Here is a 16891-nt window from a genome sequence, read left to right on the forward strand (position 1 = left end):
CTTTTCACATCCAACTCAATAACAGTTCACAACACAAAAATAAATAAAGTGCAACTTTAGCATTAAGCACATTGTTACCCACAACACAACAACATTTGTTGAAAATGAAAATGCTACATTATATTTTGCACAGTTATTAACAATAAAAATAATGTCACTTCAAGTGGAAAAGGTTGTCCTCTGTGTCTTTTTAACCTACTCCTCAATGTGTGGGCCTAGTGTAAATTATTAAAAGCACTCTGCGGCCACACACCTGTGCAATAAGTAAATAAATAAATACATACATACAATATAAAAAATTAACAAACAAAAATAACAATAAAAAGCAAATTAAAAATAGAAAAATAGAAAATCGGTTAGATTTTATTTAAATTATTGATTTTTAAGTCATTAAGAGGCCTGACGCATATGTCAAAGTGTCTGTGTCACCCCAGAATGGCCTGATCCACCAGGGCCATGCATGCCCTTTAACACTGCCTCTTGCATGTCTCCAGGCACCATAACCTGTCTTCTATTTTCTCTATTTTCTCTTGTTCTCTTGTTCTCTTATTTTCTATCAATCCCTTGGTAAATGTGGAGAGGGCAGCTACCACCTCCCATGATTGCTGTTGCTGTGCCTCTATACACAGTCACTGTAGACCCTGTGTCAACTAGGATGGTGCATTCAAAAGTATCTATTGGTAAAATATAAGATTTTTTTTTTTTTAAATGAATACATGGTTTCAAATACTTATTTTTGTATTTGCTTTTCATGGTCTGGAATCTGAATTGTGAAGTTTTATACGATGAATAGGATAGGATAGGATAAACTTTATTTGTCCACGAAGGGAAATTTGTCTTGGGCAAAGTGCTACAGTGTTGTTCTCTGAACAGACAATAATAATAATAATAATAATAATAATAATAATAGAATACAATACAATGTATGAGTCTGATATATAAAATACATAAAATGCAAAACACAAGGTTCTTAGTTTTACACATTGGCATTCTTAGTCTCTTTCCCGATGGCAGTGTCCAGTTGGGCAAGGTGATCCAAACTGAGTTGACCATACCTGTCCACAAAGTCACTTTCTGGTCTGACTCTACCACCGTGTTGTACTGGTTGACATCTGAATCATGCCGCTACAAAGTGTTTGTAGGGACACGTGTGGCAGAGATACAGACTTTAACAGAGATTTCTGAATGGAGGTACGTGGATTCAAATCACAACCCAGCCGACCACATCACACGAGGTCTTAGACTGACAGAATTTACAGGCCCTCATCAGTGGAAGTCAGGTCCAGCCTTCCTGAATCAGTCACCTGACAAGTCAATTCCCGAAACTGAAGTAGAGCCTGACTGCAATGAATTAAAGAAATCTGCCTTTATTGGCGCTGTTTCAATACTTAGACGTTCTCTTCCAGATCCAAGCCAATTCCACTCATGGCAAGAGCTCGTCCAGGCCACTGTTAGATCCCTGCATGGGGCGGCTACCACTGACATTGACCATCCAACAGAGGCTTCTGTATATATTGAAGCTGAAAAGCTACTTCTTGCACAGGCTCAAATGGACTCCTTCCCTACTGATGTTAGACATTTAAAGGCCGGACATCCTGTTCCACAAACCAGTCGCTTAGGCTCTCTTGCCCCTGAATATGATAACGGCACTGGTCTCATTAGAGTGGGCGGACGGCTACGGCGTGCTAGTGACCTTGACCCAGAGGCCATACACCCAATAGTATTAGACCCTAGCCATCCTATCACCAAGCTGTTAATTAAGGAGACAGATCAACGACTCCTTCACCCTGGCTCAGAAAGGGTTCTAGCAGAGCTGCGCCGCCAGTATTGGATACTTCGAGGCCGAGAAGCAGTCCGTAAACACCAGCACAGCTGTCGAGACTGTCAGTACTGGCGCGCCAAACCTCAAATCCCACGTTTGGCAGATCTTCCCCCCTGCAGATTAAATCTGTATATACCACCTTTCTATTCTACTGGTGTTGACTGCTTTGGCCCATTCGCAGTCAAAATTGGGCGCCGTCAAGAGAAAAGGTGGGGGATTATTTACAAATGCTTAACGACGCGTTGTGTGCATCTGGATCTGTTGGAGCATATGGACAGTGATGCTTTTCTGCTCTCCCTGCGCCATTTCATAGCCCGACGCAGCAAGCCCATGGAGCTGTTGTGCGACAATGGCGACAATGGCACCAACTTCGTTGGAGGTGATCGGGAGTTACGGGAATCCTTTGAAGCCATGTCACCAAAGCTACAGGAACAGCTGGCAGAGCAGAAAATTTGGTTTCGCCATTACCCTCCAAATGTTCCTCACTTTGGGGGAACCTGGGAGCGTGAGATAAAATGAGTTAAGGCAGCACTCCATGTGATCCTCAGAGAGCAGTCAGTACCGGAACCAGTACTGCAAACCCTTCTGGTAGAAGTTGAAAGCATCCTAAACTCCAAGCCCCTCGGCTATGTATCCTCAGATATTGCGGATGTGGACCCTGTGACTCCAAATCTACTACTTATGGGTTGTCGAGATGCATCGCTGCCTCAGGTCTTGTATGACTCTAACAACCTGCTTGGAAAACGAAGGTGGAGACATAGCCAAGTGCTGGCTGATGCAGGGACGTCAAAAGTGGAGCGCCGAGGGCAGGGAACTGATAGTAGGGCAGGTTGTACTTGTTGCAGATCCACAACTACCACGCTCACTCTGGCCTGTAGGAACCATAACAGAGACCTTACCTGGAACTGATGGTAGAATTCGTACAGTCAGAGTCCAGGTTAAAGACAAAACTTACACTCGTCCAGTTGTGCGATTAATCCCTCTTCCTCATCTTGATGATAATGACACGAGCACCCCCGACAGACTTTCTTAAAGTGTTTAATTATCTTGCCAGATAATTGGGGCGGCTGTGTCAGAAAGCCTATTCATGAACTAGGAACCAAAGTTCAATTCACGTTTCCTAGAGGGACACTTATTACCGTTACCTGCCAGTGAAGATCGCTGTCTGTCTTATCCTGCTGCTATGTTTCTGTAATCTGTTCATATAATACAAGTAAGTCCGAACAATATTGTATCCAATAGTCATATGTTATGCATGCTTTTGCCATTTCTGATGTTTATACTGTTTGCAGTGTCCAGTTTGATCGGTTATTTGCGGCCGTGATTTGTTGGATTGTTCAGTCCCTTATTGTGTTGTTGTTGACCATATTATCACTTTGAGTACAGACATTTCTGTAAATTATATTTGGGTTACAAATGCCTATTTGCTGATAAATACCATAGTGGTGCTATGCTATTATATTATGTCAGTAGATGTTATATGCAATTTATACATTTGTTAATAGTGAGTAATTTTTAATTATTTTCTTTTGTTTCTTTGTAGAACACATCTAAATTCATACCAGATGCATATGCAGATGCATATATTGGATTAAATAAATGTCCCAATCTAAAGACTTCTCCTGCTCTCCTGATTCTCTGACCGGAATCTGGTCCATTGGCCGCCTCAACCAGTTGTAATTCGAATGTAGTAAGGTTTACTACAGTTTCCAACAAAGAACATTGTCCATATAAAACCCCAGGTATCTGTAATATATCACTTGCTGTATCTGTCTTTAATGATCACAGGCTTATGTTCAGATACACTTCCTGGGTCAAGGCCCATTTCTTGTGTCTTATTTACATTTAACACAAGACAGTTCTTGTCACACCACTGAGTAAAATGATCGATTTCACTGTGGTAAGATAACAGGTCCATGCCTTTTTGTAAGAAACTTAAAATGAGAGTATCATCAGCATATTTCATTATATAATTATTAGTATCTGTGCTCCTGCAGTCATTTGTGTATAAAGCAAAAAGCACAGGCGATGAAACACAACCTTGTGGAACTACTGTGCAGCTATATCTGACCTCAGAAAGTGTCCCATTAACCCTAGCCTGCTGAGTTCTGTTACTTAAAAAATAATAAAACCATTTAATTAAAAAAGTACTGACACCCATGCCATAAAGCTTCTCTAAAAGCAGATACATCTGCACTGTATTAAATGCTGAACTAAAATCCACAAATAAAATAAGAGCATAGGCTTTAGTTTTCCAAGATGCTTAGAGACAAGATGAACAATGTTAAGAGCAGCATCCTCAGTGGCAAACTGACAGGTGTCTAATAGTGGCTCTACTTCTTTTTCCAACACTGAGAATACCAATTTCTCAAAACTCTTCCCAACATTTGAAGTCAAAGCCACAGGGTGAAGGTCATTATTTGACGATGGACCAAGTTTTTTTGGAATTGGTGTTATATATTACTTTTTCCACAGCGCTGGCACAGTATGGGTATCAAGAGATCGCTGGAATAACAGACACCATGCCATTGCAAGCTCTTCAGCATAGTTTTTTAACAAGAAAGCTGGTAACCCATCTGGCCCAGTAGCTTTATTGGTGCGCAAGCAGCTGAAAAGATGCTGCACATCACCTGGATCTACTTCTACCCAGGGGGTATCTTTGATATCAGGCAATGACTGTAATATACTATGATATTCCTCTAAGTCATTTACAATGGGTTAAGGGTCAAATTAATTGTTCTAAACTTCCAAGCTAATTTTCAAGTTTCTTATGTTTTCTTCCAAACCTCAGATCTTTGGAAACACAGTGTCAAAGTCTACAGTTTCTCACACTGAAAGCTACTAGCACAGGCTGAATTTTCTGTGAAAATCATGAATAGTCATGAATAATTTGTGTATTTTGCTGTAATCACTTTGAACAATTAGGTTTGTGGTACTTTCTTTCCATTTAATTTTAAAACCACAAATCATTTGAATGGCTATGATAATGCATTAGCTTTTAACAGTTTCTTAATTAAACTGAAAATAATCCCAAATAGGGCTGTGCTGTTACCAAACAGCCGTCTCAACTCTTAAAGAGCCACACAGATGGGAAATCAAAAATTACCTGTATTACAGTGTATGATGTAGCTGTCCATCAGTGTAAACAATGTGCAAAGTAATTAAACCAAAAAGTACACGATTTATAAAATGATTGGCTTCTAAAGTAAGGAGTCGACTCTGAATCGCTGAAACGAGTCGTTAGAAATTTCAATTACTAATTGTAATAAATATTACTAATAATATTTTTCAATGATCATCCTCGTCTCCTTTATCAAGACCATCAAACGTCACAAGCACCACATGCTACATCACCATCTGAAGCTCTTTAATAAGGTTCTAATGACTAAAAATAATGACTATGATATTTTTTTATATTTTTCAGACTCTTTCAGAGCTTTCAAATTATATCCATTTTTTTTGTCAATCAAGGCAGTGGTTTAAAAATAAAACATGACTATAAATATTGTCGCAGAGGGGATGTCCTGCTCGCGGTACACTGGTTTTTAGGGGGACTGCTCAGTGCTCTTTCATTAAAAAGCTGACATTCTAACCTTTAAAATTTTACTATTTTGTGTTATTCCTTTCAAGGGTTGCTTAGTAAATTTGATTTAGATTTTTTTTGTGTGTGGGTTGTACACCTAAGGTTTAAAGAGTTAAGTTCCTCTTAAGTTTCAGTTCACTGTCTGGCATTGTAGTTTTCTAAACGCTGTTAGACTGGTAATACACTGTGGGACTTTGATATGATTTTGAGCTGAATTCATGTGCCTTCTGTGACTCATTTTTTGAATTGGGACAAATTTCAGCTGTCATGTATCTTTTGACATGTTATGTACAGGGGGTAACGAGAGGCGATTGGCCTCTCTCGAGCGGCAATTGGATGGGCGGGTGAAATTCTGACATGTCACATTAACTGAGTTACCATAATTCAGGCCTTTGGGAAACAGTGCTGCCCTAAATCCTCACCCCAAGATCAGCATGTATGAACTATAAGTCCTGAAAAAAATAATAATAAGCTAATTTAAAAAATCACCACCGCTGCAAATTCTGAAGGAGACCTTACACCATTGCTTGCTCCCACCCCGAGCTCACCTCAACATTTCTCACTTTGTTTGTGTTATCTCCAAGCTGCTGCGGGGAGCTAGAGAGTTTATTCTGGACACAGACACAGTAGGATTCTTGGTATTTGAGTTGCTCAGTCGCCCTGGGGGGGATGGCAGCCATACCCGCTCTTGCAGAAAACTGGGGGATTAGTTTGCTCTATTTTAGTCCAACGAATGCCGCTTCCCCACAGCCCTGTAGGTATTGCTCATAAGCAGTCCGTTTACTTTTGAGTCCCTCTGCCAGGTGCTGAAGGCTTTGTAAGACCCATTTTTTTGGGGTCACTGCAAATGGGAAGGGGGTCACCAGCTATTTCCCTCTTAGTGAATATGAGACCAATATATGAGGACCTAATTGGTTTGTGCTGTCAACACTCTCAGTACTTTCCATTATGGCCAAAACTTTACACTGGGGGTTTTCCATGACCCATTTTTGAATTTGCAAAGCCCCAACATTCCACCATCATCCATGTCATATACTGTATTACACTTTAGGATCTCACATGCAACAATTTATTTACCTTTGCAGCCAGGCCACCTTTGCACCCATTATAGCATACTAGCTATTATTTCTTATTTTGAACACATAAGAATCTGCTTGTCAGGTTTTTTACCTATACAGCTATAATTGTGCATTAAAAAAAAGAAATAAGAATAACGCCCTTCCATGACATTGAGGTTAGGATTTTCAACTCCAGGGCTTTTGTAAATAGCTGTGGTGGACAATGTCTACTGATTTTTAACTGCTTGCTTCGTGCTAAAAATAAGTCTATTAAGTCCAGACCTTTATCCCTCCAAGGCTTTCATTCAGTTATGTTATCCCACTTAGAGAAAGGCTAGTGAGATGCTTCTTAAAGCTGAAAGTGCTCTAAAACTTCCTTGTATATGGCTGCGTTGACCTGCGTTGACCTTGGAGCTCAGAAAACACAGTGGACCAACACCAGCAGATGACATGGCACCTCAAACCATCACTGACTGTATAAACTTTACACTGGACCTCAAGCAACGTAGATTGTGTACCTCTCCTCTCTTCCTCCAGACTCTGGTACCCTGATAACTAATCAGAGAACATAACTTTGGACCACTCAGCAGCAGTCCTTTTTGAAACGAGACGCTTCTGATGCTGTCTGTTGTAATGCGACAGCTGAAACCCATGTCTTGCATACGTCTGTGCATAGTGGTTCTTGAAGCACTGACTCCAGCTGCAGTCCACTCTTTGTGAATCTCCCCCATATTTTTGAATGGGTTTTGTTTCACAATCCTCTCCAGGGTGCGGGTATCCCTATTGCTTGTACACTTTTTTCCTACCACATCACATCCCTTTGCCTCACTATTAATGTGCTCAGACACAGAGCTCTGTGAACAGCCAGCCTCTTTTGCAATGACCTTTTGTGTCTTGCCCTCTTTGTGCAAGGTGTCAGTGGTCATCTTTTGGACAAATGTCAAGTCAGCAGTCTTCACCATGATTGTGTAGCCTACTGAACTAGACTGAGAGACCATTTAAAGGCTTTGCAGGTGTTTTGAGTTAATTAGCTGATTAGAGTGAGGCACCAGGTGTCTTCAATATTGAACCTTTCCACAAAATTCAAATTTTCTGAGATACTGGATTTGGGATTTTCCTTAGTTGTCAGTTATAAACATCAAAATTAAAAGAAATAAACATTTGAAATATATCAGTCTGTGTGTAATGAATGTTTCTACGGTGCGAGTCATGTTTCAGTCATGTTTACAGTATGTGTTCTGTACTGCCTTTGCCCCTTCCAATAAGATAATGAGATGAACATCACAGTATTATTGATTTCAAAGTATTGTTTTAAAAGTTGCTTTATTTTCTCTTTAATTTCTCTGTCATCTAATATAGAATGACTAAATGGATCATTCTCTCTCAGTTCCTGCTATATTGAATTATATGGTCTTAAACTTCTTAAGAATTAATTTGGAGCTTTATAATTCATAAATCCTTTAATAATTAGACATAGTTATATTTGAATATTAATGTGCAATGGAATATTCATCATGTTTTTGTCTACACATACCTCTTTTTATATTGTGTGTTTTTTAAAATTGCAGTTACTCAACAAAATTATTGTTTTTTGTTGATCTATTTTGGAGTGAATTAATCTGCACTGACTACCAATAGCTGCTCACATAAAATCCAAGGCATTAATGTTTGCCTACAAAACCACCACTGACTCTGCACCCCTTTACCTAAATTCATTACTTATTACTTATGTGCCCTCTAGAAGGTTGCGTACTGCAATTGAAAGTAACTTTTATTGTGCCATCCCAAAGAGGCACAAAATCGCTTTCACAAACTTTTAAATTAAATGTTCCTTCCTGGTGGAATGACCTGCCCAACTCAATCCAAGCAGCTGAGTCCTTAGTCATCTTCAAGAATAATTTAAAAACATACCTCGTCCATCAATATTTGACCCCTAACTCTAGCAATCTTTATTCTAATTCTATTCTTTTTTTTAAAAAAGACTTGCAGTCTATTCATTTACTAACTTTTTTCTTTCTAAAAACAAAACAAAACACTAACTTCTCTAATCTTTTTTGTAATCTATTTGTTTTTGTTTTTGTTATACAATTAATAAAAGCAATTTATTAATTTGTATTTTTATTATATAATAATTATAAAAAGACCTTGCTATGTTTAGCTAACTGAGACTTGTCATAGCACTTGCATAATTGCTCTCTTTCGATTGCTTCCATTGTCCTCATCTGTAAGTCACTCTGGATAAAATCATCATTCTACATGAATAAATGTAAATGTAAATCAATAAATATTTAATAAAAAGAGGAAAAGATGGAGTAGCTGGCTTACAGAGAACATTCTAAGTAGACTCCTGAAGTCCAGAAACATAAATAGAGCAATGACTGACCAACTGCATGCTTCTAATTACCCTTCAAATTATTAACATGTCAAAATGTACTTCAGTAGCACATTACACATTTCACTTGTGTCACGACAATGTTAAGTGAGTCAGATGGTGTTAAAAAGCCACACTCATCATTCGCAGGAAGTGTATGTTTTCCTGTCTTTCACCAGAAAACATGCCCTCTGCCACAACAGGATCTGGAGAGCACTGGTGTAGAGCTTCAAAGAACCAAGATCAAATATTCGCTGTGCATGTTCAAGATTTTTTAACAAAAACAATGGATTCCTATGGACCTATTCACACTGGGCTCAAATCCCCAGTCCAAAGTTGTTTGTTTTTATAGACAGCTTTTAGGCCACATTTACTGTCCAGCATATTGGTGCCACAAAAGTTACTTTAACAACACCAGCATAGGACTTGGAGATGCAGTATTTGCACAGTTCATGAACACGACAGATAAACCAGGCCTGTTTTGAAATTCTGTTAAGACAGATATATATTATTTTGCTACAACAGTGCTACAACTCTTTTTTTGCAGACCTATGGAGGAGCCTTTAGTAGCATCCAAGCAATCACACATTCACCAAAAAAGAAGATGTTTTGCAATCCAATTAAAAACAAATTATTTTGTTACCAGTTCCAAACTATGTGATCCAAATAATTTGCACTGAACTAATAATCAATATATTTAATTTGCCTAGTGTAGTCTAAACTTATTTTCTGTTTAAAAGCACTTGGAACTGCTTCAGCGTCAATAGTTTAACGCTATTTCCGACCATTTTTGTGTCGTTTCGCACTAAAAACTCATAATCCAATAATCATAATTTATTTCATATGTAGCTACGCTATTTATTTACTTAGGCTATGTAATTAGTGCATAAAAACTGAATATGCAGCAAGTGATCTATTATTAAGACAAAGCACTAATTTAAATTACTTTTGGCGTGCCACATTAACATTTTTACTAGACCCATAATGGCTACCCATTGAAAATTTTCCTAAAGGCGCCACTGCTTGCTCTTGGTTGAGAGTGACCCGTCCTCCTGTACTTTGCTCAGACCCATCCTCTCTCTCTCTCTCTCTCTCTCTCTCTCTCTCTCTCTCTCTCTCTCTCTCTCTCCCTCACACACACACACAATTTGATAGGCTACATGTAGCCTACTGCAGGAAAGGGTCAAAGCGCAAAATCTGTCTTGCTATCACTGTTGCATTCCATGTAACCTACTCCCTAGTTCTCCAGAAAACGCTTACTTTTTATTTTATGGTTCCTTCTTCACCTAATGTTTAATTTCAGAGAGACAAAACTATAAACATAGCCACTTGTTGTAGCAGTCTGAAGTCTATTTAAAAGGGTGTTAAACTATGTAAAAAGTTGTAGAGTAGGTTTCGATCAACTCATATCGAGCTCCAACCAATCAAGTCTTTTATCGATGACTGTTGATAATTTGCAGTAGAACCGCAGTATCAGCAAAACACGGAATAGAAAACTTTTGTGAAAAGCCTAGGCCTATATTTATTTTTACACCATTAATTTTTTTAAAGGAACAATGGTGTTTTATTTATTTTTTCATACAATGTGTTCTAAAAAAATGTGATGCCTTCTGTCATAATGAAATGCGTTTTTCATGTAAGAAATAAAAAGAATAATCAAACAAATAATCAATAATAAATAATAAATCTTCTAAAATGTCAACGGAAGCGTTAAGCCTAAATCATCTGATTTGTTATCATTGTGTAGCCTACCAGGAAGATCACTTTAGGTAAATTAGCTACTGCAACAAATCATGCATTTAAATCACTTAGCCTATATAGCCTATAAACCCTTTAAATCACTTACCGCTGACTTCCCGAGGCTCTGTGCTTCCTGTGGGCTCAGTGTCCACTTTACGTCCACATCTCCCGAAACCTTGAACCAGCTGTTCCAGGGGCAACTCCGAATCCGGCTTGGGATAACACCGCAGACCACTGGAGCATCTCGGTGAGTAAACGCCGCACAGCTCGCCCTCTTGCCGGGCACACACTGGACAGCAGCCGCAGCCCGGCTCGCGAACAATCTCAGCACACGTCTCCGTGAGAATCGGGCAACCCGCCTGGCGCTCCGCAGTGCAGCTCGGACAACGGAACACCATTTCCGAACGAGCGGCGTCGTGAAAAGTCACCAGTGCCAACAGCAAGCTGCAACTCCCGTAGAACAGCATCGTGTCCACGGTGTAGAAACACTGCGAATCGAAGGGGTTAACTCATGCAGATATGGAGAAAAGACAAAGAAGTGTACGCGCACAGGTGACGGCGAACTGGGGCTGATGCGGACTTCTATCAGTGTTCATATGCCGCTGACATCACAGGAGATGACAGGCAGGCTGCAGCTTTGTCAAACAAATCCTCAAAGGGACTACAGTGCCAGCGCCTTGGGTCGTTTGTGTTTATGTTAGTCCTGTGTCCTGCCTCAATTTCAGAAAAGATATTTCGTTTTAATGTGTTATGTTAAGACTGTCATTAAATAAAAGTGCTTATAGCAGCTGGAGTAAGAAAGACATGCTTAGCTCCAATAGGCATTGAGAGAATTCCTGAGCTAAGCTAAACCAGCAGGGTCTTGATCAATTAAATGGCTTAATAAAATTAAATTCTTGAAATACAAGTGGAATTTAAGTTATTAAAAATATTTATTTATTTACAACAGGGGGAGCCCGTTCTTCTCTGACAGTACACACACTACAAACATGTACCTAGTCTACATAATATGTGCAGTATGGTCACTTTTATTGAACACATTATGAAAAACAATACATTTATAATATTTGAGACCATTCTAAAATGACTGGCGTGGAGAGAGACAGTGGTCAGTGAAGTGTGCCTCACATGTTTGTTCTGTCTGGGTTCTAGTTGTCAGTAAGTAGCTCAGCAACACTGATATGAATAAACATAAGCAAACTATTCTGTGTCTTTGTAGTCATGGTTGCATCTCTGTGCATATTAAAATTAAACATCAGTGCTGTTCCTTCATGTACTTATAAGACTGGCCTACAAGCTGAATGTAATCTCTCTGTTGCCTATTGATTGCAGGGGCCAGGAGTAGAGGTATCATGCTTACCAACCAAACAACCATTAACCCGTCCTGAGCAAAGCCCAGCACAGTCTGTTCCCCTCTGAGACTAATCGTTGTTTATTTAAGGGTACAGAAATAGCTGCTCCATGTGAGACCTATAGCTACAGCGGTTGTCGAAGAGATATAAATGAGAATAATTTTTCTGTGTGGGTACCCTCTGATTTCATGGCATTTTATGTATTTCTGGCTGGCAAGCTTCCTTTTTGCCTTGGAGATTTTGATGGAGAAAAGGGACTTTTGAAATGTCAGGTCATGTGGGTGTTGTGATGAAGCAGGAGTGTTTATGCAGAACCACATAGGTCTTTTTTTTTCTTCAATTTTTTTTATTCTTTTTTTATTTTTTAACCAACTTGAGACCCACATATTCATAACCCATGTCTGTGTACACAGAGTTTGTACAGCGTCTGGGTTTCTCTAGGATTTTGAGGGCTATAAGCCACAGTATCTCCAATTGGTTAAGTGCAGTTCTCCATCAAGGACATTTCTGAGTAAACAAGTGGCCAGAAGAACGTCTATACAGCATACTCCACTGTGGAAATTAGTTAGAGAAACTTTTCACATTATTTAGATAAAAGATATGTCTGTGATTTATATTAGAGATTTAATGGGAGAGAAAGGCCTATTTTAAAGGTCAGCTATAATAAATAAATAAAAGGCATTATGTTTGGCCTGGTTAAAACTGATTTCCCAAAGAGAGTGATTTATGTGGCTTACATAGTGATTTTTGTTTGTATCTAATAGGCTTATGTCATCAGAATGAACATTATATTAATTAATATAATGTTCAAATATTAGTAGATTTGAATATGTGTGACTGTATATTAAAATGTGTATGTCAAAATACTTATTGGATTCTGTACGTGCACACTAGTGTGTACTTTGGAATATTGTTTCCTGAGGTTGTTTGATTTCCAAGAAAATTAGAGTAGATTTTTAGTCAGTGTGGGTATGAGGCAAGAGAGAACAAACATATTTGCAAGTTACACGTTTACCATAAAAACAGCAGTTACACAATCAGGTTGGTAAGGCAAGTAGATTTTGCTGTTTTGCATTATAAGCTGTAAAAATGGATGTCAACGAGATAAGGGTTTTGACAAATGATTTTTCATTAATAAACAAAAAATCACAGTTTAAGTCTTAAGGGATAGTTTATTTAACATTTTCCAGATCTTTAAACAGCTCGCCTTCAAAATACATGCTCGCTTTTTATTTTCTGTTTTTAATATATATATATATATATATATATATATATATATTTCGGGGCGCCGTACCTTTAAGAAATAAGATCATATGAAGAGATCAGGATGTCCACAAATGTGAAAGGAAATTGAACTTTCCTAATTCCATGATTTCCCAATGTCGTTTATACATAAAATATAGTTTATAAAGGGGTATGCTGTTTTGATATCCCCAAAGGGGTATGCTGTTTACCGCTTGTAATCTTAGGTATGCTGAAATTATGTTTAAATTTAACGCATGCGCAATTCCACCAATTTCACGAAGTGTATTATTATTGTTTTTTTTTTTTTTTGAACAAACATAACTGCAAATACAGTTTCATCTACAAAAACAAAAAAAATAATATAATTATAAACAGTAGACAAAGAGCAAGTAAAGTAAAAAGCAAGTAAAATAGACAAAAGTTTAAAAAAAATAATAACAAAATAAAAATAATACATTTACAAAATAATAATAATAATAATAATTATTGAGCCAGGGGTAACATATCCTTTAAATAAATTCAAGGGAGATAGAAATGCCTCGACTCCCTTTTGTTTTCATTATAAAAAAGCATAAATATTATACTTTGTGCACAATGTAACTGACTTTAAAGCTTTGGCATTGTTGGAAGAAGTTATAGTACTCATATAATATTTCAGGTTATTGCAAAAGACAATAAAAAGAGGTTACACAAAAAATTACACTTGTGTACAGAAAACTTGGCTAGAAAAATAAATAGATTTACAAGAAAATACTTGTCTTTTAGATTTTTGTCAGAGTTATAAGAACCAAATAACACATCCTTAAACCCCATAGAAAAATTTACTAATAAGGAAGCACTTACAAATAGACAACATTTTTCCCAAAAAGTAGCTACATGAACACATTCCAAAAAAGGTGAGGTATAGTATTAATGAAGGTATCCCATTCTGATGGGTATGGTGTTCCATCACAACACCGGTTCAAAACCGGGTATAACGTTATTTGAGGATGAGGGTTAGTATTTCTTGGAGCATAATTTTGCATTTCATGAGAACAGATATTCACCAACCCTTATTGTTGGAACGTCAGTAAGATTTGCCAGTTTTATTATTCTATTTATAAATATGTTATTTGATGGTTATATATGGTTATATGAAATTCTAAATATGTTATTTGTGATATTTTGATTAGAATAATTCCCCTTTTGCTTGCAATAATTTTCTGTTAACATAATATGTTTCACCCTTTTTAGGATGTCATCCACTCAGGCTGGTCTGTCAACGGTTGTACACAGACTTGCCACGTTACTGTGAAATAATGGTATAAAAGCAGTTATTTAATTTTATCATTGTATATTTAAACAGTTTCACTAGGCCCAGTTCCAGAAAAAAATCCATACAGCAAAAAATTTAACAAAGTTGAGTTGTCCGCAGTCACTCAAAGTTTGGATTTAGATTGAGTAGGAATAAGTTCAACTCTGCTGCAAGTTGAGAATTAAATGTATCTTCTGTCGCGAACACATCAGCATGGTTTTCTGGCCCTGCCGTCCCACACAGCAGACACTGCCTCCCTGCTGGAAGTCCACTTCCTCTTTGACATGCTGCAGAAGACCGTATCACTCAAGGTACTGAGTGACACAAGGTATTGTGATAGCCTGAGGAAAAATGTATTCCATATTAATTAGTACTACATTTTTGTAGGTCATCTTCAATTAAGATGATTTTCTGACTTCAACAAAGTGTCCTGATTAATCCTTATATATGTTTTTATTTGTCATTTTGTGTGTGTGTGTGTAGAAATGCATCATAATTTGCCAGTCCAATACACTGAGCTGCAATGATCTGATCATATGTGTCTGTAAAACAGCTTGTTAATCCACCTGGTGTGAAACTACAGTATGTTGTGAAAATGTGTATGTGTTCCCATTCAAGTCCCTCAAACACTTAGAGGTACTGCGCTTCCTAAACAAATTCATTCAATTGTGTCTGTTGCTTTTATTCTGCCATGTTGTCCTAAATGTTGCTTTTTGTTTGATTTATCTTTCTATTTCGCTCAAGCGTATTCTTCCTCATTGTCTGGAGGGTCTTGGAGTGTATTCTCAGCTGGAAGTCTTCACTTGTTCAAAAGGTGTCGGCTCTCTAGAGGTCATTTTTGCTCCAACAAGCATTGACACAGTGACTGTAAACTTAACCATGTTTGTATGCATAAATAAAGTAACTGTTATATGTGTGTGTTTAATAGGAGCTTTTCTCTCTGTGTGGAGGAGATCTCAGCTTAGTTTTACCCTGTTTAGAACTTCCATACCCTTAATTTCAGTTACAATTCCATTGCCGTTCTTGACAAGTCGCTAGTAAGAATCTCCTGTTTTAAACTTATGAAATATGTAAAAATAGAGTAACAAATATCGGAATCTGCAGTTAACAATTTTCAAAATTGTTTCAGAGTCTGCTTAATGTCCTAAAGTGGCTTGACTTGAGCCACAACAAGATCCAAGATTGTGCTGAATTTTTGAAGGTATGTTGTTTTTGTGCAATTTTATTTATTTATTTGCTCACCACAAGTAGAGAGAATTCGTTTTGCATTTCTTGCTCCTATATCTCCAATATACCACCTTGACTGTTTTTAAAAAAATCTCTTTTCAGTTAACTTTGGAAGGAAACCCGTTGTATTTTCAGAAGACACACAGGGCATCGACTTTCCACCACCTTTCTCCACAAGCTATTTTTCCAAGGGGTGAGTCTTTCTTAGTTTGCGAACAGCTGTAAAAAGTGCACATCCAAGTCATTACTTTAATCGGTCCTTATATTAAAGCTGTACAGTACAGTAGCAGCAGGTTATATGATGTGGCATTGAAAAACAGGAAGCAGTCTCTGAATTGTTACATTGAATTTTTAAATGGACAACTGCAATATGTCTAAATAATATACATTGATTGTATTCATGATTATCATAGCCACCACAGGGAGGTGCCAGTTCCTTTTTTTCTGATATCATTTGTAAAAGTAATAGTGAGATGTTTGCTTGTAGATATTTCTTGCTGTTGTGCAGATGTTTTAGAGTTGTAAGCTATAGTTTTAACGTCTGCTTGCATTTCAGCTCCAGCTGGATGGCACCCCTCTGTCCTAGTCTGATCGGCTGGTGGGTATCAAATGTTACTTTTTTTATCTTTTATTTTTATTTTATTTTCGTTAATATTAAAACATTTTAAGGGACTCTGTATGGAATGCATTTTTTTGTGAAAGAAATAGGCACTAAGTTTTGCTGTCAAAAAAGAAAACACATGTATGCCTATTGATCGAAGTTGCTTTATGATATATATAAATGTTGCATTCAGTGAGTTCCAGCTGCACATTTTCTGTATTTTTCCCCACATTCACTTTGAAATGGATTTAGAACAGTTTTATGTCCTTAAATAGACAAAAAAAAAAAAAATTATACATCTCTAATTCTTCATTGTCCTGTCCAGTTTGTGTCCAGAACTCTTTTTCATCGTTACACTTTGTTTAACAGTGGACTTGTGCAGACCAATGCTGGTGGGGCTGCTCTTAGAGGATGTGGAGAGATATCGGAAAAGGATCTCTGAACCGCTTTTCCTACGAGTGCGGCAGGGTTGCCTGCTGGAAGTCGACATGCACCAAGGTGTGTGTTAAAAAAAATGTGTAGAACTAGACAGTTTGCAAGATGTCATGACCACTGAGGTCAGATGGCATATTTTCTCTTCATAAGGATCTATAAGATG

The 16891-nt window shown here is 37.7% G+C and overlaps 1 protein-coding gene and 1 pseudogene across 1 annotated transcript in view; one reads left to right on the forward strand and one right to left on the reverse strand.

Annotated features, from left to right (window-relative positions):
* Nucleotides 1-11189, reverse strand: part of LOC128015451 (insulin-like growth factor-binding protein 2-A) — a 29380-nt gene extending 18191 nt beyond the window's left edge. Inside the window, exon 1 of the mRNA XM_052599282.1 lies at nucleotides 10681-11189. Coding sequence (XP_052455242.1) covers nucleotides 10681-11041 — 361 coding nt within the window. The 5' untranslated portion in view covers nucleotides 11042-11189. The remainder of the gene's footprint in view (nucleotides 1-10680) is intronic.
* Nucleotides 11190-14405: 3216 nt separating this feature from the next.
* On the forward strand, nucleotides 14406-16767 carry LOC128015452 (serine/threonine-protein kinase 11-interacting protein-like; annotated as a pseudogene).
* Nucleotides 16768-16891: the final 124 nt, after the last annotated feature.

This window comes from Carassius gibelio, chromosome A6 (assembly GCF_023724105.1).
Source record: "Carassius gibelio isolate Cgi1373 ecotype wild population from Czech Republic chromosome A6, carGib1.2-hapl.c, whole genome shotgun sequence".
NCBI classification, from domain to species: Eukaryota; Metazoa; Chordata; class Actinopteri; order Cypriniformes; family Cyprinidae; genus Carassius; species Carassius gibelio.